This window comes from Cololabis saira, chromosome 21, assembly GCF_033807715.1.
Source record: "Cololabis saira isolate AMF1-May2022 chromosome 21, fColSai1.1, whole genome shotgun sequence".
Classification (NCBI taxonomy): Eukaryota; Metazoa; Chordata; class Actinopteri; order Beloniformes; family Belonidae; genus Cololabis; species Cololabis saira.
In genome coordinates this window covers 9503908-9526764 of record NC_084607.1, presented here as the reverse complement: position 1 = coordinate 9526764, position 22857 = coordinate 9503908, and the positions used below count along the sequence as shown (strand labels likewise).

At 42.6% G+C, this 22857-nt stretch overlaps 2 protein-coding genes across 5 annotated transcripts in view; one reads left to right on the top strand and one right to left on the bottom strand.

Moving 5' to 3' along the window:
* asb16 (ankyrin repeat and SOCS box containing 16) overlaps positions 1–22857 on the top strand; it is a 333586-nt gene that overhangs the window by 308703 nt on the left and 2026 nt on the right. The window lies entirely within an intron of this gene.
* The window catches only part of spop (speckle type BTB/POZ protein), a 107841-nt gene continuing 88462 nt past the window's right edge, over positions 3479–22857 (bottom strand). For all 4 annotated transcript variants that reach the window (XM_061712539.1, XM_061712541.1, XM_061712540.1 and 1 more), the window contains 3 exons: positions 15920–16042; positions 13760–13902; positions 3479–4383 (listed from right to left, as the gene is read on the bottom strand). In XM_061712539.1, the coding sequence (XP_061568523.1) occupies positions 4239–4383; positions 13760–13902; positions 15920–16042 (411 nt within the window). In that variant the 3' untranslated portion in view covers positions 3479–4238. The remainder of the gene's footprint in view (positions 4384–13759; positions 13903–15919; positions 16043–22857) is intronic.

Here is a 22857-nt window from a genome sequence, read left to right as displayed (position 1 = left end):
ACTTGAATTAAAATACAACCGTCCTCCTTTGTGTATGAGACCATAAATCCTTATTAACACATCAACGAGCTGAACAGTTTATCTTAAGCTCAGAACAAAGTGCTGTATTTTTTACCATTTGTGAAGGAAAAAGCTAGTGCATCTGCACCAAAAGAACAAGAAAAACCTGAGCAGTGAGAGTCAGCGTGCACACGAAGCTCACGTGAGAGGTTCAGGTGTTTGTTGTAAAACTAACTGCTGCACTGGGACTTGCTTTCAGCTGGCCACTTGTGCAGCATTAAACGAGATTAAAAATACCTCTGCTTGGTGTTGTGTATTTGGTATCCAATTTATAAAATGTCTATCCTCAGCTCCAGAAAATGGCAGATGGCTTTTTTTTGTTTCTTTCCTCTTCAATGGTGACACCAGTGACAGCAAGCAGAGGCTGCAGACTCTGCTACCTTTATTTTTAGCCTTTTTGCTTTTGTTAGCTTCTCAACACTGGGCATGCTCAGTAGAGTGACGCTCATTGAACTAATGGATCAAGTAAGATGCCCCAAATGTTTTGTTTGTTGTCCTATTTTTTATGGTATACAATAACAAATTACGTTCCAGGCATTCTGTTCTCACAGTGAGCAGATCTAGTCCTGATATCAATGATGGCTGTTGTGTCAGGATGCATTTAGGATGCGTTTTGGTACATTATTGGCTGTTCAAGACTCAAAACTCACTGGTGCGTCAATAACAGGCTTATTCTCAGCACCATGTGCCTCCTTATTAATTTAGTACAGAAACTGCAAACAGTTTTAATCCCTTGGAAAAAATATAGGCCGACATTACCACATGTGGAGGTGCACATAATTAGGAGACATCTAAGCTGTTATAATCGAGGTTTTACATCAAAACTATGTTAAAAGACATGTTTAAGATGTGAATCATCAAAGTTAACCTCAGATATTAATATAAAAACGCACAATTGAGTGGTTGCTAAGAGTTATTAACTCCTAAATGCCTGATACATGAAATAATACAATATAATTAAAACCTTTTTTTTATATATTTCATTTATTTTAGTTTCTTTTTACTCACCCAAGACATGTTAATGTATTGAAGATGGATTAAAGCATTATTTACTGTACATCTACATCTTTTATCTCCTAAACCGGTCATGAACTGATGTAATATGTGCACTTTCACCTTTTTAAAGGCTTTTTAAGATAAATTCATGTCAAATTGGAAGCGTCCTGTTAAATATATACATAGATATCATAAAAATGCTCCAGTTCATCAGTTATTTTATTTGATTTTTTTGGTGATTTCTACTCCAAAAATACCAGAAGTCAAGCAACAGACTGAAAGTATCCGACTCTTCTGAAAAAGGGATTGATCCAGCTGCGTTGTGTTTATATCCTCAGGATATCAAATAAATATTCAAATATTCATGTTTGCTCATACAAATTCATCAGGTGGTAATGAGTGGCGCTGACATTACAAACAGTTGAGCTGCAAATCTTATTTCCCTGATGTTAAAAGTCCAGGAGTGTGTGACCCTCGACTCAGCACTCTCCACATCCCTCCGGTCTCACTCCCGTCCTTCCGGACCAGTCGGCGTCCAACTGCACGTGGCCCGTCCTCCTCTTTAGTGACGGCAGGCTGACACGGATGCAGAGCTTGTCACAACATTGACCTGCCACGCCTTGTTCTCCTTTCTCCCATAAAAGGATGAGTGAATGACAGGGAGGCGAGGAGGAGGAGGAGGGAGGGTGGGAGCGAGCGACAGACTCATACAGCATGCATAACAACTTAGTACGCCTCTCCACATGAATCAATCCATCTCCCCCCCCCGATATGTCTCATCCACGGCCAGTGGAGACACGCAAACACACACACACACACACACACACACACACACACACACACACACACACACATCTTTACAAACGCGCAGAAGGTTGGCTGTTAACTGAGCCGACTATCAAAGGACCAAAAAACGATCCAGACGCTTGGAACTTCATCTCACGCGGGGAAGGTCATACAGAAAAGCATGACTCCCGACGACAAAGCCTCCCACTTTCTCAGGGACATTCCCCAAAAAAGCTGTGCGGTGACATGAATACAGACTCTGAAAATATGTACCTTCTGTGCTCCCACACGGTCCGTCTGACACACACAGACACTTGGATCCTTGTGACAAAATTTCCAACCAATCAAGTCCCGTTCTGCTTTTCTGCCCTTCAACTGCATCCCTTATTCCTTGTGTTGTGCAGCGCTGCCAGGACAACACAACAAGGAGCTCATCGCCCTTGTAGAAGACGAGTTCCACAGTTAAAATATAGTTGTTTTTTTTAAACTAATTTGGGGATTTCCAAATTTGTCCCAGGAAATGTCCCATTACGATACAAGATCTCTTCTTCCAGGGAGTCCTAGTCGAGAAATGTATCAAAAGAACGGTGGTGATCACTTTGTCGTCAAACGAAGGCCAGTAGTGCCATAAAAAAAAGCTTTAAAAGAGTCATCGGCATGAATGTCTGCTATTAAAGGTATAAAAGAGGCACCTAGACCAGGAGTCGGCGACCCGCGGCTCCAGAGCCGCATGCGGTTCTTTAGCGCCGCCCTAGTGGCTCCCTGGAGCTTTTTCAAAAATGTTTGACCTTTTTTTTTTTCCTTTTTTTCTTCCTTTTTTTCTTTTTGTCTTCTTATTTTCCTTTTTTTCTCGTTTTTTCCTCCTTTTTCCTTTTCTTTTTCTCAAAATGTTTATTTTTTTTTCTCGAAATTTTAACTTTTTTCTCAACATTTCGACTTTTTTCTCGAAATTTTGACTTTTTTCTCAGCATTTCGACTTTTTTCTCGACATTTCGTCTTTCGCCATTTGCCTTCATTCTAAGGCTTATACATCTAAGACTTTTAATTTTTTGCGGCTCCAGAAATATTAGTTTTTTGTGCTTTTGGTCCAGTATGGCTCTTTCAACATTTTGGGTTGCCGACCCCTGACCTAGACAATTATATATGAAAAAACACAATACTAAATCTATCTGTAAACATGTGCTCCAGCATTTGTGTGTGTGTGTGTGTGTGTGTGTTTTATGAGCGCTGTGATGAAGCCAGGATATCTGGAAGGATTGAGGTAGGAAGAGTCAAACACACCAGGCTGAACCTGGATCCCAGCAGGACGGAGCCAGAACTGAAACCTCCCGTCTGCCAGTGAGCTGAAAGAAGCCGTGGCTGACCGGGCCAGAACCCGCTACATGCGTCCAATCTGCATAAGAGGACAAAGAAATAGATGCCCGTGTGCGTCTGCATTTGACCGGTGTGGCTGGATGAAGATTATTTTCTTGAATGAACCTTTTCATTCCCCTTTTTAGGTTGAAATTTTTACCTTTTTTATCCTGCACAGTGTGGATCATCTGACAATGAGAATGAAATTCAGTTTTGTCAAATGAGACTTTCAATAGCATTTATTGAAGAACAAATGAGACGACAGTTTTCCTTCTGACAGTCGACAAAAAGAAAGAAAAGAAAAGAAAAAGGCAGCTTTACTTTGTGCACCTCTGCCAGGAATGAAGCATCTGGAGGAAAAGATAAATGAACGGTGGCCGCGGTTCACCGGCGGTACGTCCACTCTGAAATAAAGTTTGCGTCGTTTCGGTCGTGTTAGATGACAATATGTGAAACACTATTTGGAAAAGACAAATCCATTACAGATTATGTGATGCTTTTTTGGCAGCACTTATGACTGCCTGAACCTCCCGGCATGCAGGAAGCGCAGGTACCACCCCTGAAATAACTCTTCAGGGCAAAATATGTCCTTTCATTCTGTATGACAGTATGAAAAACACTTTATTGTACAGGACAATTTCATTTTCACTACAAGCACAGTATGAGCATTAATACTGTACACCACAAAATAAGGACTTGTCATCTTCAAGGTAAGTTCTTTATGTGACTGACTTGCAGAATAAGGTTCTAGCTTTCCAATATCTTAAGCGAAGGATATGGAGTACGCAAGGCTGTGGGCTTTCAATCCATAAATATCCGGGTTCAGATCTACAGAGCTCACCCGGTCCCCACTCACAGAGATGTGCGGTACCTCCTCTACGGTACGTCTAGCCCCCCCAGCCATATCTAGCAACATCATTGTCAGTCTTGGGCATCTGTCGATGCTACGGGAGCAAAAGGAGGTCTCGGGGAGGGAGGAGCAGTGAGGTTGCCGGTGCAGGAGGAACACAGCGGGTTTCGGACAGGACAGCCACCGTGCCCCGCTAGGACTGTTTCAGCCGCTTCCTCGGGGGGCCCAGGAAGGGGCACTGCGCCGAGGCCAGCGAGTGATACGCCTCCGCCACCAGGTGCGGGTGAGAGATCACCATGGACTTCCAGCCCGACGTCTCCATCACATCGGCTGCGTGACTGAGAGGAAATAGCAGAGGACAGCAGGTAAAGACGGTTAGTCAAGTACACCAGCAGAGCAACTTTCTGAGACCTTGAGATCACAAAACTCCCTCTGTGTCCACTGCAGTTATGACACATTTCTGATTGGTCATACCAGCTGGCAGAGCTGTTGCTTACTTAATATTTTTTTTAATATTTAAGCCTTAAGTTCATTTCTGAGAACCTCACAGAAACAGGGAACATTGAGATAAATACAGTATGTGGGCATGTGAAAACATCTGTTTTGGAAGTGACTACAGGTAACTACAGGATATGAATTAGCAACTGTTTGAATTATTCATTTATGTAAGTAACATTCGAAATAAGATATCAAGCTGTTCAGTCCTAATTGGGAGGATTGGGCTACATTTCTGCCTTTAATTGAGACGACTAAAATTCTTTAGATTTTTGAAGCTCTGGTCTTGAAACATCACATGTATTATACTCTAAAATAAATGATGAAGTGTTGTCGTGTTTTTTTTTTGTTTTTTTTTTTTGTAAAGAATCCTCAGAATCAGAATCATCTTTATTGGCCAGGTTCGAACATTGTCCAACAAGGAATTTGACTCCGGTAATTTCGCTCTTTAGGCAGTAAATAAACAAATAAATAAATGTGGTTTTTGTTGACATATATACAAATAAACATCTAAGGTGCAGCAGTTTGAGGTAGAGAAAAAAGAATTTCAGCTCTGAATAAAATAACCTATATACAATTATACAAAACATTATACAAAAAATACAAAAAGTGAGAGGTGCAGCAGAGTGAGGCAGACATGATTATTGACCCTGAAGGTGCAGAATTGGTCCGACAATGAAAACGTGAAGGCCCAAGTACATGCTTGGTAACTTAGAGCCTGTTCCAGCGGCTCCTCGTCCTCGCAGACGCTGACGTCCACATCTCAGTGCGACTCTGAATCACAACTACCACGTCCCACTGGCCCTGAGGCGACAAAAGCCAACGGGTTTCCCCTGCTGCATCCGTGATGTGAGCCAGGTTATAAACACAGCTGCACCCTGTCACTCTTTCTGCTGGACCTGCGATGCTGCCGGAGACGAGACCATATCAAAACAACGCTTGGGCTTCCATGCCAGATCAGCCGTTTGTGATCTCGCAACCCTGAGTGAAGATACAGACCCCGATCTTCAACTGAGCCCCCCCACACACTTTAACTTCATCTAAAAGACAATGATGTATTTCTCTGCTGCCTACAAAAGAGAAGCTTCTGCTCAGGTTAATAACCCTTATTAATAGTTAAGACCTTCAGCTGTCGCTGCAGCGGTTTGTAGTCAGGTGTGAAGTGGCAGGGATGAGAATCAGCACCTCCACATCTGAGACCACGGTCCTCAGTCAGAACAAAGGTGAGAAGGCCGTCCCCGGGTTGGGAGAAGGTTCCACATCAAATGGAGGAGTTTAAGTGTCTTGTTCAGGAGTGAAGGGAAGAAAGGGGCAGGAAAAAGTCAGACATGGTGTCCGAAAGAAGGCGAACGCGAATGCACAAGCAGCTGAAATTAAGTTCTGTCAGTCAAACACCATGGCTCCTGAAATCCTCCACCAGAAGCTCACCCAGCTCTCATTCCTGCCTCCACCTGTCAGTGGATTACCAGCTTCCTGAGTGACAGGAGGCAGCAGGTGAGGCTGGGGAGCATCACATCCAGCACCCAGACCATCAGCACTGGCGCCCCCCAGGGGTGTGTCCTCTCACCACTGCTCTTCTCCCTCTACACCAGTGTTTCCCAACCTCGGTCCTCAAGGCCCACTGTCCTGTATGTTTTAGATGTTACCCTGCTTCAACACACCGTGATACAAGTACCTGTGTCATCAACAGAGCTGTGCAGACCTTGGGGACAAGGTAAAGAGGACCTTTAATTAGAATCAGGTGTGTTGGTGCAGGGAAACATCTAAAACACGCAGGACAGGGGCCCACGAGGACCAGGATTGAGAAACACTGCTCTACACCAACGACTGCACCTCAGGGGACTCGTCTGTGAAGCTCCTGAAGTACGCGGACGACACCACCGTCATCGGCCTGATCCGGGAGGGGGACGAGTCCGCGTACAGACGGGAGGTGGAACAGCTGGTCCACTGGTGCAGTCGGAACCACCTGGAGCTGAACCCGCTCAAGACTGTGGAGATGACAGTGGAGTTCAGCAAAAACCCACCGCCACTCCCCCCTTCAACAGCACTGTCTCCACCACAGACTCTTTCAGGTTCCTGGGATCCACAATCTCCCGGGACCTGAAGAGGACCACCCACATTAACTGTCAGGAAGAAGCTCAGCAGAGGTTGTACTTCCTGCGTCAGCTCAGGAAGTTTAACCTGACACAGCAGCTGCTGATCACATTCTACTCTGCCATCATACAGTCTGTTCTCTGCACTTCCATCACTGTCTGGTTCGAATCGGCCACCAAACTAGACAGAACAGACTGCAACGGACAATTAGGTCTGCAGAGAGGATAATTGAGAATAAGTTCCCATCTATCCAGGACCTGTACCTGTCCAGGACCAGAAAACGGGCAGGTAGCATCTCTGCAGACCCCTCACACCCAGGACACAGTCTGTTTGAACTCCCCCCCTCTGGACGGCTCTACAGAGCACTGTACGCTAAAACCTCCAGACACAAGGATAGTTTCTTCCCCCAAGCTGTTGCTCTGATGAACTCTCACAATTAATAGAGTCTCAGAGAAACCAATCACCGTGCAATAACAATAATAGCAGTAATTATAATAACTATCACATGCTGTAACAATGCACCTTCCGGCAATAATCATGTCTGCCTCATTCCGTCCAGATACAGCCGACTCAGCAGCTTAGAAGCTCAGCAAAATAGTTACAGAAAAAGTATCTACTCGGCACATTAGACCCCTAGTGGAGAAGCGCAAAACCGAGTGAAGGCGAGTCGAGTCGGGCTGAGTAGGTAGTAGTGTAAAAGCGCCATTAGTGGCCAGTGGAGCAACATTTGGCGGACGTCACTATCCCTTGTCATAGAGCATAGATATATATGTCATAGAGCATAGATATATATGTTATAGAGCCTGCATCATCCAGCTCTTGTGATGTTGGTGAAGCCAGAGAAGCTAAGCCAATCAGACAGCGGGCCGTCAGGTTACATAGTACCACTGGAAAACGCCACCCGAGTCGCCTCAACTTGGTGTTAGGCACCAAGGAGTAGGAATGGGCGATATTTTACCGTTCACGATATACCGTGAAAAAAATTTACCCACAGTAAGAATTTGTCATCTCGCGGTAAAAACGATAAAATCCCGTTTATGACGTTTTTGTGTAAAGCTGATTTATGGTTCTGCGTTAAATCCACGCACAACATACGTGAAGGAAGGAAGGAAGGAAGGAAGGAAGGAAGGAAGGAAGGAAGGAAGGAAGGAAGGAAGGAAGGAAGGAAGGAAGGAAGGAAGGAAGGAAGGAAGGAAGGAAGGAAGGAAGGAAGGAAGGAAGGAAGGAAGGAAAGAGGATGGAGGAAGGAAGGAAGGAAGGAAGGAAGGAAGGAAGGAAGGAAGGAAGGAAGGAAGGAAGGAAGGAAGGAAGGAAGGAAGGAAGGAAGGAAGGAAGGAAGGAAGGAAGGAAGGAGGATTCCTGTTGATTATGTTTTTGTGTAACAAACATGGCGGATCTGAGAGCGAGATAGATTTATAGTTAAAAAGATGGAGTTGAATTGGTATTTTTCTATCGTCATTTTTATCGTTATCGGGAGAAATGATCGTGATACATTTTTTAGTCCATACCGCCCATCTCTACCGAGGAGGCCTTGTGTTTACATCGGCCAGCGTGTGTTTAACACCCATCTTTAAAGTGTTTCACGGCACCTCAAGCTCACAAAGGAGCTAAGGAGATGCTGACCAGTCTCCAACTACTGGGCTATTAAAAGTGTTTAACTAAACATGCCCCAAAAATCAAGCTTTCCTATATTTATGCAAAACACATTGTTTTAACTTTTTTCAGTAGAAGACCTTTAGAGAGGAACTTCAATAAATCAAATAGTGGTGCTGCATACTGCATACTGAATTATGATGGTCAGTGCACTTATTGGTGCATGTTCACACATGTGCTTCAGGCTCTGACTTAATATTTAAATGTTTACAAAATATTTTGAAGCCGGCAGCCAGACTTGGTAATGAACGGTTCTCATGTGTGATACTGGCGGCTGTTGGGCAGCACGCTGCATGTTCTCTCGGTCTACTTAAAAACCCTTTCAGGCTGTCTATCACATATTTTACTTGCCCATTTGTAAAACTGTTACAGCAAAGATAAAAAATAAATAAACTTAAATCACTAAAACCCTTCATGCCAGAGGCAACACTACATGTGGTGCCAGCTGATGGGAGACAGAGTGGGGCGGGTCAGGGCGAGGCCACTGTAGGATTCTGGGGAGGCCTCAACATTTATCGCCCCTTGGTTCCCCTCCACCAGGGTTATAATAGTTTTGAATTTTTCATTTTAGTTTAGTTTTATTTCGTTTTGACTTTTTCTCCTTCAATTCAGTAAGTTTTAATTCGTTTTTAGTGTGGGTTTGCTAGTTTTTATTAGTTTTTATATTTTTAAAAATGCTTAGTTTTAGTTTAGTTTTTATTAGTTTTAGTTTTAGTTTTGACGTCACGGACCGTGAGGCGTTAAGGTGCAGTAGCTGCCAGTTGGAGATAAACGGCCAGAGCGGAATAAATTGATCATACCAAGAGGCTTATATTGACAGGGACAAAAACGGAGGAAAGTATATCTATGATTTCAGTTCGTTTTAGTTAGTTTTCTAAACACGCAATATAGTTTCAGTTAGTTATCGTTTTTGTCTTTTAATTTTCTTTTTTATTTAGTTCAGTTAACTAAATAGTTTTTTCAATTTTAGTTTTCGTTATTTCGTTCGTTTTCGTGAACGTTAATAATTCTGCTCTCCACAACCAACACCACCCTTCTTTCTTTTTTTAATATAGTTTCAAGTTTTGAGGCTACATTGTTTAACTTTTTCTCCTCCAATCCTGATCACATGACGTGTTTTCCCCTCCAACTCAAATAAAGCACCTACATATGACTTCTTCCACCCTCCTTTCCTTACACCCAGCATCTCTGTGCATGTTGGTTTCCACGTGGCATCACCACCCACGCGGGTGATCACTGTGTTGCTCTATTCCCGACACTCAGGCGGTTCCCAGGTCTATTAATTTTATTGATCCATTTTATGGGTTACAAACAACAGTCTTTGGACACTTAGCTGTTAATAACTGAACAACTACAATCTATCAATTCTGCGTTTTGCTGCTTTGAATTGTTTACGTTCTCTGCCTACATTTACATCTGCAGACTTACAGGGATATAAGGTGAACCACAAACAGACCCTGTACTCGCCTGCACAGCGCTTCAGGGCGTTAATCAAGCTGCCCATTTATACAGTCAGATACCATCAAACATCACGATAACTTCAATTCAATTCAATATTTTACATCAAATCTACTACACTCCCTATAGATTAAATACATTTAATAGTGCGGTCTCTGCCATGTGCCAAAGATGTAAAATAAATACTGGAAATCTACTCCATATGCTCTGGAACTGTCCTATTATAGATGCCTTCTGGAAATACGTGATCAAAACAATCTCTAACATTTTAAAATCCCATATTCTTGATCCTAAAGTCTGGATACTGGGAGATATCAGTTCGTTAAATATTACTTATCATAAAGAGTACTTCATTCTGCTTGCAGGCACCGCGGCAAAAAAATGTATTCTAAAAAACTGGAAATCAGAAAACCCCCCAGCACCCAAACAGTGGATCAATGAACTTGGATCATATAGTACTCCAGAAAAAATACTGTATTCCGTTAGAAAAAAAATAGAGACTTTGACCTTATTTGGGGACCTTTTTTGGATTTTTGCCTTTATTGGACTAATGATCTGAATCATCTACTATATTAATGAATGTGTTTACGCAGGACTTGATTATTTAATTTATTATTCATTTTTGTTCCAGTATTGATAGACATATGTGAAAATAAGTTAAATGATTTTGAATGATGTAATCTATTGACCATATGAGGGAGGGAAGGGGAGAGGGGTGTGTTGTTGTATTTATTTTTATTTTACTTATTTATTTATTTATTTATTTATTTATTTTCTTTTTCTTATTTTTTTTCCCTTATTATTATTTATTTATTTTGGTTTAATTAATGTTATGAAAAGTAAATAATATTTACAATTATATTGTTATTGTAAATCTTTTTTTTTCTTTATTGCCCTCAATAAAGATATTTATACAAAAACATCAAGATAACAATGCTAAATCACATAAATAAATAAATAAATACATTTCTTTTTTCCTCTTTTTCCTTTTCCACAGCTTCCTCAGACGTCACAGTTTTTCATCATAACATTTTTTTTTATGCCAAACATCCAGTTTTCAGCATAATAACAGCCCATATTTATTTCTGTTGTCGGAGCCTACATGTTACAGTGTAAACAATCAAACTCCTCCTACATTATTGATCGCTGTGCATAGTTAGGTTGCATAACTGACTGTCGGTGGGTCAACCTGTGGTCATCATTTCCCAGACATGCTGGTGCTCACCAACTGGCCCCCGAGGCGGTCTCCACCCTCGGGGTGCAGGGCTGCACTATCACGCACACAGCGGCATGGCCTTTAATGACATTTTTCATGATTTACTGTGTGTAAACAAACAACCACAAACAACCGCATGTGTGCTTGTGCACGCTCCCTCGTACGGACGCACTGGCACACCGGTGTGTTAATCGTTCGTGTGTGGTTACGCGTGCGTGCGTGTGCTCATTTGCCGTCCACACAGCATCTCCAGACCTCCAGCCAACCTCTGACCTTCTTCTCCGCGGAGGAAGTGAACCCCTGCTCGCATTAATGGCCAGTGAGCTGCAGTTGAGGGAAGGAGCCGGTAAAATGGCACGCGGAGAGCAGCCTCAGCAGGAGGGGAAGGAGGAGGGGTGTGCAGACGAAGAGGACAATAAAGGTCCCTGCATGGTTCTCCGTACGCTCTGGGTCGGGGCGTTACGAAGGCACATCGACATGTTGTGGTGTGTTGCTGCCACTTAGGGTCAGTTTCAGAAAAATCAGTAAAACCATGAGGTTTTGGTTTCTCTTAGGCCTGTGTTGAAGAGATTGATTCTCCGATTTTAAATCCATTTTAGAAATTTAAATCCATATTAATTCCTAAAAATCGATTCATATCTCTAAAGATCGATTAAAAAAAAAAAATCTTTTTTTTTTTTTTTTTTCATCATTACATTACAACTTTTGGTACTTTTTTGTTTATGCCCAAAAAAGGAAATTTTTTTTTTGGACACGAGAATAACTGTTTTTGCCTTTAAATATGTTTAAAGGTATGAAAACATTAAAATTTTCAGTTATAATTGCATAAATTGTCTATATTTCTTTGCTTTATATACTGTCTTGGGGTTACATTTGCATAAATGTTAAAAACCAAATTCTCATAAATTGGGGAAAAAATAAAAGCTTTCGTCCTCTGTTTGCTGCCCTGGATCTGTTTGATAATTCTGACCCACACGATGTTTCTGAAAGCAGTTCTATCAGCATTCTGGGAGGTGATTGGTCCTTACAGCATCATTAACTGCCAATACTTGCTGTTGAATCTCAATATAATACTAGTATTAATATGTTGCATAACTAGACAGTCATATAATTCATGCAAAAGCTGAAAAAAGCAGTTTTATTAACAGAACCCAAATCAATATCAGATCGAATCGGATCGAATCAAAGCGTGATAATCGATTCTGAATCTTAAGAATCGGAATCGAATCGATTCTTGATATTTGAATCGATCCCCAGCCCTAGTTTCTCTTGCTTGTGTTTTTCTCTTGTTGAGTGATTAAAAATGCCTCAGCAGTGCACTGAAACTAAGTGTTAAAGATAATGATGTCAAGCGCATCCATCGTCCGCGCTTTTTGCCTGTGCTTCTTCGCTATTTATTGTTTTCCCCTCTTAGTGATGAAATCTGTTGTCATCAGTCTCTTCCTGGTGCCAGTTAACTTTTAACCAAGGGCTACGGGCTGCACACGAGCCCATCTGCATTTGGGTGAATACCCAAATTCCCTTGCTCTGAGTGCAGTGAGACGGACACGGACAGAAACGAACATGCTACCACAAATTGCACACCAGACAGCAGCTCCGGCAGATAAACGGGGAGATGACAAAGGGTGGAAGTAGAACTTGAGAAGAACATAAATTAAAACATAACCAACAGTCAGTGCTGATCATAAAGCAAACTAGAAGCGTCATCCTGTCTCTCTCGAATATTGTGTCGTATAATTTACGTTTAGATTGATCTTGTAAATTTACTCAGGCGTAGCGAATCGTGTTGATTTGTAAAAGGGGGGAAGATTTCTAAGGTCAATAAAGAAAGTGGATAAAGGGAGTTGAGGTGGCTTTCTTCTCTGCTACACCCCTGGAGAGGAGGGATAAATGAGACACGGATACGATAAAGAGGACCCCTATTGTTCCCACTAAATGGCTGTAAGTGGCTTGTAAAGGCTGGTCTGGAAAGAGGTTGAGGTGCAACTGGGGGAAGGGTTATTGGTTCTTCCACGCCGCCTGTTTTCGATATTTGGCCTCTAAATTGATTTTTGTGTTGCTGCTCTTGTTGCTGTCCGTTGTATCCACAGGAGGGAGGTTGATAACGCTACACTGGCCGCCCTGAGTCCCTGTGGCCAATTTTCCCACCACCACAACGGCGCTGTCGCAAATTAAACTGTCATAACGCCCATAACCACAATTAATGACTGGGATTAGGAGCTGAAATCTGCATTTCTGAACACCTTTAGGCCCATATGAGTTAAGCACAGAGCAGGAGAAGGATGGTGGGGGAGAAAAGGAAGAAAAGGAAGAAAAAGAGAGTGGAGATGGGAGTAGAGTGTTAGAGGGGGCCGGGCTGGAGGCGTGGCAGGAACAAGGCCTGGAGATGACTAAAGGGGGGTGAACAAAAGGGATCTAAAATGTGTCTGACTGTGGGATAGAAAAATTAAAAAACATGCAGGCGGCGATGAGAAATTTAAGCGGTGACAGAGAGGCAGGTTTCTGTCGTACCCACAAATCCAAACATTGGATCAATCACCTCACTCTGGACATACATAGCAGTTATTGATGCCAACAGGTTCCTCCTTATCCTGTAACATGATTAACATCAGCAGCAAATTTGTCTGATCCGGGGACTGAATTAAATTTTATCAGGAGACAGAAATTGCTCCCACTGAAAATTGATGGCTTTCTTAGCTAAAACGCTGAGCGTTGAGTACATGTTGGAATTAAAAACTGTTTGCGCGAGTGTGGAAGCGGCTCTGGAGGCGACCGATCAGTGTCGGCACGTAACTCACTAGTTGATGAAGTCTACGGCGTGGGTCTTGAGCTGGTCAGCGCTGTGCAGGTCGGCGAGGATAAGGATCTCTGCGGCGTTCTCGACAGACAGATTTGTGCACAGAGCATCCTCGCACATCACCTTCAGCCTCTCCAGAGCATACTGCCGACGACAGGGAAACGAGGAACGGTCAGCAGACTAAATCTCTTAAATGGCACTGCCACCAGCAGCTCCCACTGCACCGTGTAACACAACATTATTCCAGTGCTACAACTGCAAGAATCACACTGGATATGAAAAAAATATGGCAAAGAGAAGGAAACGTAAGACTTTTTCTGTTTGATTATCAAACTGAAGGTGGAAAAATAACTTCACGTGATGATTGATTGATTTTAATGTTTTGATTAATGTTTTGAGGTTTCCTTCTGGAAAGTTTTATCGGCTGTTGGCTCTCCATGACCTTCTGTTTCCAAGATGTCTCAAAGGAAATGGGGTTTTTGTTGTGAGACTAAATAGGCTAACCGTGGCTTAATGGATGCAGTTGGTTTCTCAAGACTTTTTCTCCAAAATATTTTATAGAATACAGTCTTATGAAAAAGGCCAATGATGCAGCTCGATCGGCAGTGAGACTAAACCTGAAAGCTGCTGCTAATCCAGACTAGTTGCTTCTGAGTCTGACCTGTGACCGGCAGCTAAAGTGTGTGTGTGGAGTTGGGAACCAGCGTGCTGCCATCATGGAGCAGTTACTGTAGTCAAGGAGTCTTACCCATGAGTTGTTGGTTGGTTAGAAAATAAATAAATAAAATAAGTTTCCCCACTGAGGGAGAAAATAAAGGATTATCTTATCTTATCTTATCTTAAGTTGTTTGGTGGCAGCATCTTTAGCTTTTCTGTTTCTTGGGTGCTGAGATTTTCTGACCCAGTTGGCATTCACCCGTAACTACACCTATTTAATTTTTTATTTATGAAACATGCTATAAATAGACAGTGAGCGACTGAAAGATGATATAAAATGTTATCTTACACATTAACAAGTGATGAACATTGTATTTAAATACAGGTACCCTGTTTAATGTTGCAGTGGGTTAGAGTCCTGTAAATTCTGTTGTGTTTTATTTGATTTATTTATGTTATTATTATTATCTATTTTGTTTAAACTTTAAATCATAGTTTTTATTTATTTTTTAATGCCTTTGTAAAGCACTGTGAATCACCTTGTTGTTGGATTGTGCTGTAGGTATAAACTTGCCTTGCCTTGCCGCTCAGTCACTTTGGTATTCCGAATCTTTCGAGTCAGAGATTTACAGGAGATCTTGACGTGTTACTGTCTTTTACAACCGGAAACATAGTTTTTATATCAAGTTTGTGTTCTACATTGACAATCCGTCAGTTGTCCACATTAACAGACCGATTAGCTCCGCCCAGTCTCCTGGAATTAGGCCAATCAATAAACATTTTAGGATGAGCCTCTCTTCCTGATTCCTAGTCTTTGTTGTTCAGAAATAAATACAGGTTTTTTGAGTCATGCTGGCTGCAAAGTCAGCCACGCTGCATTACATGCGGCTACTTTAAGTATTTTCATTATAAGACGCTTTTTAAATATGACTATTAAGTCAAATAAAGCTTTTTTTCTCCATAAGGAAGATTTGAAGTATGGTTTAAGATGAACTGTAACTTTTTTAAGTTGTTTTTGACGACAATTTTGCTGCACACACTCACTTAGAAATGACAGTGATTTTTTTTTTCAGCTTTTTGAGGTCACTCTTAATTATATGGTTATGAGAGCTAAGGGTGGTCGTCCACTTAGCGCTGACGGGGCGCCGGGGAGCTCATCCTGCAGGTGCGTCATCCAAAGATCTCTCTCGAATGCAGCACTTGCTGCGAGAACAATATTCTCACAACACATTTATTTTAAACTCCTATCTCATGAACCATCATTAGACACTTTGAATGTGCTATTAGTTGAACGACCACATACGTTTTCAGTAACCAGCTGACTCAAGAAAGAAAAAAGTGAGTTGAGGTTATACTGTTGCAGTAGTATGAACGTCTCTAAAAACAGCTCAACTAAACAGGTGTTGGGATCTTTTAGTTTAGATTTTAGGAGTGCATCATTATGCACGGCGGCTCCTGTGCAAATGTACATAGTAACAGGTGCAAGGAGACACACACTGTGTACCTTGTCAGCTGCAGCCAGCAGGTCATCAGCCATCTTGTCCAGGTTGGGGGCCTTGCCTGTGTAGATGAAGCACATCATCTCTTTGAAGACATCTGGCTCCACGTCATTTATCTCCACACGATTCTGAGTGAGTGGAGAGAGACAAGAGCAGAGAACACAGGAGAAGGTTTACACGGATAAAAGGGAAGAGAAAATGCCTTGAAAATCTTCCAGAACTTTTTTTTTCCCCCTTTCCCCAAGGCAATTATGCCAAAGTCTGCCTGAATTTCATACACAAGAAGAGGAAGAGCTGTCTGAGCAATCTGAACATGCACCAGAGAAATTACACCCCAGTATGTGAATCCTTAGCATTCATTGCTCGACTGTGCCTGCAGCTTGTAAAGCAAGCTTTATCGCGCTGTGGCACAGTGACTGTAACCTGAGGCCTTTGCCACTGCAGTAAGAGGAAGAAGACAGCAATAAACCAATTATAAACACAGCTTTATGCCACAAAGGTCACAATAGCAGTAAAGCAGGGTCTAATGGGGGTTTTGTAACAGTTTAGTGTGTTTGAGTCGACTCTGACCACTCAACAGCAACATAAACATCCGAAGAAATCATCAAGTTGGAAGGTAGCCGGTCCGAGCCGTCGTGATGGGGTCAGAAAATAGTGTGGTAAAACTAAGTACACCCTACAGCTTTACCAGAAATTAAGATAAGTAGCAGCCTTACGCTGCTACACAATCACATCGGATTATTTGATCATCAGTCAGTACGTGCACATGCAGCGATTCAAGGTGGTTGGAGATCTGATCAGATAATGACATGCAGAAGATTGGATCAACTTGTCCACTGTAACCAGAGCATGGCTGACTCCGTGACGCTAGGTGGCGCTGTACCCGAGGTAACCATGGTAACCATTTCAACAAAGAGCCACTTCCGGTTGACCTCCGCTTAACAACAATGAAAGGAAAAAGTGCATTCTAAGGGCCAATCCCAATTCTCCTTCACTCGCCCTTCTTTTCTCCACTCGCACTTCTTTTCTTCCCTAACCCCTAAAACAGAAGGGGGAGATTTTAGGGCACTTGAGATCTAGGGCACTTGACCCAGGTGCCTGTCCCATTTCTCCTACTCCCCCTCGTTTTCATCCCTACCCTGATCAGGAAGCAGAGAGCCAAAAGCTGTTTTAATTTCAGCTGTAGCGCTGTTAATATGGCACTTTATTAAGTTTTAATATTTTTTCAGTTATAAAGGTAACCTTAAGATCCGCAACCGGGGCTCAGTTTATCCAAATAACGCCTGTTAAGAAATTTGACCCGATGTTTTCGGAGATGAGAAGAGCCGCCGCCCCCGGGGAGCAGCCTCAGCTCACAGCCCGAGAAGAGACGTGTCCGCCGGGTCAGGCTGCTCCGTCAGCCCCGGGAGAGAAACTCTCTCTGGGACGCTGCTCTGTTGAGAATCACGCCGGCTGAAATAAATAATTTAGGAAGATGTTGGTTTAATAGATGAAATCTAACAGTTGTAGCTACGCCTGTTAAGAAATTTGCTCCGAAATTTAGAGATTTCTGTCTGCCGGCTCCGAGGTTTATGCCGCGTTCCATTTACCTCGGAAATCGGAAGTGGGAACTGGGAATCGCAGCCATCTTGGAATGGTAACTCGGGGGTGGTGAAGACTCTCCCACTTTCCCAGTGGGAAACCCCACTTTGAGGGGCGTTCCAGTTGAAAATTCCGACTGGGGACTGGGAAATCCCCACTTCCGAGGATAAATGGAACGCGGCATTAGGTCCGCGTTAAATAGACGCAGCCTACGGCGTAGGGTACGGCGTATTTTGTTTTTTTTTATGCCACAGTTTGCAGATTGATTGTTGATGCGTGGGCTAACGTGTCTGCTGGGATTATTTTGCGAGCTTTTGCAAAAGCGTGCATTTCCGAGGCGCCGCACGGCACGGAACGCGACTCTGACAGCGAGGAATTCGGACTGGCACAGCTGATTTAGCGGAGCTCTTTAATGCAGAAACAGAGGATGAGACTTAATGGGTTTGATTAATGTAAAAACTGAAATAAAGTAGCCTACAATCAAACAAAGTTTTGCTCCCGCTGTATTTTTAAATACGCACACTCCTGTGCTTGTGTGTGTTCTTGTGTGTGTGTTCTTGTGTGTGTGCCGTTTCGGTCGGTGCGCCGTGTGTGTTTTAAATACAGAAATATGACACATAAGACTGAGGCTATGCCTTTTCACACGGCGCCCGTATGGTCGAGAAAATACAGTATTTATATATGAAATGTCAGAATAGGAAATATTTTGACGACACCCCTGAAGCAGTCACACGACACCCCAGGGTGCTACTACTGAGCAGCTTTGCGTCGTCTCCTTTCACTTCCGGGTGAATCCCCTCCCCCGGGGGAAAACCCCACCCGGGGGAAATTCTCGAGCATGCGCAGACTGTAATATCCATGTCCCCGTACACATGGCATTAACAAGGCGGTTGCGACTGGCTTATCTAGGTGCTGCAAGCGGGTTGATGAATCCAGTCTGATCAGATTACTTGACTGACTTAAGGTGTTCACATGCAGTTTAAAAGTCAGTACGATGTGTGCAAATGATCTCCAACCAGTTTGAATCGCTGCATGTGCACGTACTGAGTAAGTGGGACCACATCTAGAAATAAATACGTTTTAGGAGTTTCTTGGTCTGGACCATTCGGGTTTGTGTTAGCACGATGTCAAGGAGGATAGACATCAGCAATGATCTGGAAATAAATCAATTGTTGCAATTCATGTTGTAAGGTAATTTATAGCGGATCTGGAATCCACCATGTCACAATGAGAGAGATTACACTGTTTGCATGCATGAATGCAGCAACACTTTTATTTCTAAAGGTGTATGCACCAGGCCCCCGGTCTCGCACTCAGCAGGCACGCCGATGTTTCCCAGTGGCCAGCCGCGGTACTGCAACAACAAATACCATGGGGCCCAAAAAGCTTTTTTCCCATAGACCGCAAAAGAGTAAAAGAGAAGCCTCTAAAACTGTTCACAGGACACCTCCAGCTGTAATCACCGTTAATTACTAATCTTTGTATTCTATATTTTTAAGTCATGGACTTTATATCCGTCAAAATGTTTTATAACGGCCAGAAAAGTCAAAGAAAAGTTTCTTTCTGGGCGTGATGTCACGGCTGTGTCCGTGCACTCCCAAAGCGCGGTCGTGTTTGTCTCGAGAACGAGGATGGCTGAAACTAAGCCGTTCTGAAGGTTTTTCCAGGGGGGATTGTTGATATAGCATTCACAGCCCGATTTATACAACATTTTATTCCTAAAAACATGATGTATTCAAATTAGCGCATTTTTCATCAGATATTGCCTCATTTAGATATTTAAACATAATATTTGGCAAAACTTGTAATACAAAAAATATTTGTCTTAATGTAAGTGATAAACTTGGGAAGTTTCATGGTGATACCTGCTATTTAAATTTTTTACCCTATTTTACCCTATTCACCTGGGGTGTCTCACCTTAGATAAAAATGACTAGTTTTATCTTTATTAAAAAAAACAAAAAAAACACATGCCTTTGAGAACACCATCGGTTGATTTGCCCTATAAATCCATAATTTCATTGTGTACATCTATCATTACCGGTATAACTCACCCACAAGGACTCATGAGCGCGCAGCGTTTGTCCAGAGCGCAGTTTGCTCGTTCTCATTGCCCCGGGGCATGATGGGAGGCCCCAGAGCATCATGGGAGGTGACTCAACTGTGCATGCTCTGAGGGCCCGATAACGCGGAATTAAACCCGGAAGTCGCAGGAACCTTTTCGACGTATGCGCCAGGCGAGCAACTTCCATTGAAATAAACGGCGGCCATTTTACGGTCCGGTATCCAGTTAATATAATACATCCATGGTATGCACTACTGCTTTTATTAAATCCTGCTGATTTTGTTATTTCTATGCGTTTTAACAGGTGTGCGTGATTTACTATGGTCTAAGAAAAACAGTCTTTCATTTCCATACGAAATCCAATTGTGATTAGTCACAAGTGAGTAAACAAGTGGACAAACATTCAAAACAGCTGCCAGTCTTTTCTTAAGTGAGTGAACCACCAGTCCAGACGATGCATTGCTCCGAGAAACTGAAACAATCAAACAAAGAGATCCTAATAGGGGTCAATGCTAAACTTTCACAAAGAGTGATCACACTAATACTGCAGTTGTATGGTTTGTTTGGAAAGGCTGCCAGGAAAAAGCTCTTCTCTCTAAAAAGAACATGGTAGCGCAGCCTGCAAGGTTCTGCAATAATACACTTTAAACAGTCATGACCAAAGTGGAGATGTTTCACTAAAACGCACACCATCTACAAGTGCGACAACAGCAAAAATAATCTCTTTCCAACTGTCAAGCACGTCGGTGGGAAGGCAACAACCTGGGTCCCTTTGTCTTGCAGCCACGTGACCTGGGAACTTTGCAGCCCCTGAGTCCTCCCTGAAATACTCTGGTCACATGTGAGGGAATCTGTCTGACAGCTAAAGCTCGGTCGCGATTGTGCCACCAAACAGGAAAATGACCCTTAACACTCCAGCAAATCTACAAGCGAACAGGTGAGAACAAAAATAAAATAAATAATGAAGGTGTTTCAAAGTCCAGACCTCTGAAATGCTGCGGCGTCCATAAATAAACGGCTGCAACATGCACCGAACTTCTACAACGTTGTGAATCAGAGAGGACCGTGATTCCTCCATATAACAGATATGATGTTGAAAAGAAAACCGAGATTTCTGCTTCCAAAATTTTGACTTAGCTTTTCTTAAAGAAGCATGAGGCAGGATTTATGAAAAAGATTTGTATACGTTTTAAGTTTTCTAGTAATAATGTCAGATGAAGCGTTCCAAACCAAAAAGAATGAGCCCTCTAGTGTATCTCTCCGTTGCCTTGAACAGGCTGTGTGCTGCAAAATGTGCTGCAATTGTGGGGCCGAATTTCCCGCGCTGTCCTGTGGATGTGACGTCACATGACGCTGCATGCACGTTCTCCCCGTTCTCCCGTGCCGGCTTCGCTGTTGGCTGCAGTACCCCGGATGGCCATCGTGGCGAAGGGTGGCGCTAATGAGTCTAATTTCTTAAAAGGAGCCTCATGTTCCTTTAAGTAAATAAAGACTGGGTAATATTGATCTACATTATGCACTTATGCATTAACAGGCGCTTTAACAGGTAAATCAGTAAACTTTCTGCATTTCCCTCTAATCCACATGTATACATTGTTAAACGAATAGCCTCACGCAAAACAGCCTGCTCTTTTTTTACTTTTACTACGTCTTCAGTCGGGGTTCTCGAGTGACTCATCTTATCCTGCTGACTTCTGAAGTGTGTTGGAGTCTTAATGAAATAAAAAATATCACCACGCTACCACACTACAGTCACTCGAGAAACGGGATATCCTTCCACGAACGAAAGGCAGCGTTTTGTTTCGCGAGTAGCCGACACTCGGCTGTAGTTACAGTGTCTGAGCTGTCCTCTATGCACAGAGCAACTCTCTATTAGAGTGTTTCTTTATGAGCTCATTTGTCTCTCCTCTATAGAGTGCTGCAGAGGAGTGTTAACTCATCTATCTGTTTTCCCTGAATCGTATGGGGACATGGCCCACCATTTCTGCCCGTTTCTGATGAAGGCGCCCAGTTAAGCAGCAATTAAGATGCATTTCCTGGCTCTGTGCTTTATGATTTCCCCATTTGAGCTGTGCAGGCATCAATATTCCGCTGACATGACGGCTAAATCACCACGGTGCAATCTCATCCCCTTCTATCTGATGAAAACAACCACACGTGGCCCTTGTGCATCTCTGTCTCTCACACACAAACGGTTTTATTTCCACCACTTAAGATGACGATTTGATTTAATCTCCTTATGATTTATCTTAATTACCGTTAAGTTACGCAACTTCACCCAAACTCAGAATCAAGAGTCCCCTTTAATGGTTTAAAACGTTTTTGCTCCCAGAGGGATATCCCCAATATCACAGTGTTGATAGATTTTGTTTTACCTTCAGCAAATGTTTTTAACACAAATTCCAAGAAAAGCAGTCTTGCACCCTCAACCAACTATATATTAGTGAAATATATGCACTGACACACTGGGTTGCAAATATAAACTAGTCCTTTATGCACAAATATTATCAACTACATTCTTATTCTTTATAAATAAATATATCAGGACACTTAATTTAGGTTGCAATAAAGTCAATTTAAATGTTGTGAAGCTTCACAATGCAGTCAGATCCCTAGTAAATCAGCACATTTATAAATAAATGATACTGGGGGCAAAAACGAGGCCATATAAAGCAATAAAACAGTTTTGCTTAACCTTCTCTATAAAACATGGTAGATCTGGAGTCATAAATTTACTTCTTGTGAGATACTACAGGATGCGCAGTGGAGGGAATGTTGTTTTATTTTTCCCGTTTGATTCTTTTTGTCTCGTGGCATGACTTGACAACTTGACAAATGCACCCAGTCAGCCAATGACAGCTTGTCACGGATCGTTTTGCAACATCTGAGGAGTTTAAATGAGAATGAATGATAAACAGCTCAAAATCATCAACGCCGTGCTAATACGCCCTTACTGATCAGTGGCACAAATGCAAGGTCTCCTCTGTCCCGAGGACATTTTTCCCAGAAGTCTGTTCAGATGAAACTTTGCAAACCTAAGCAGTGCTGCCATGTTCTTTTTAGAGAAAAGAGCTTTTCTCCTGACAGTCTTTCCAAGCAAGCCAGTGTTCAAGCTTCTCCTGACTGTAGCATCTTGAATTTTAATGCTGGAGATGGTAACACGGGTCTGCAGAGACTCAGATGGAGCTCCTGGGCTTTTTGTTTTGGTTTGGGGGTTGTTTTTTTTGTTTGTTCTACAGTTTCTCAGATCATTGCGAGGTCTGACCTCGGACGTCAGCTGTCTTCTGCTGATGTTTT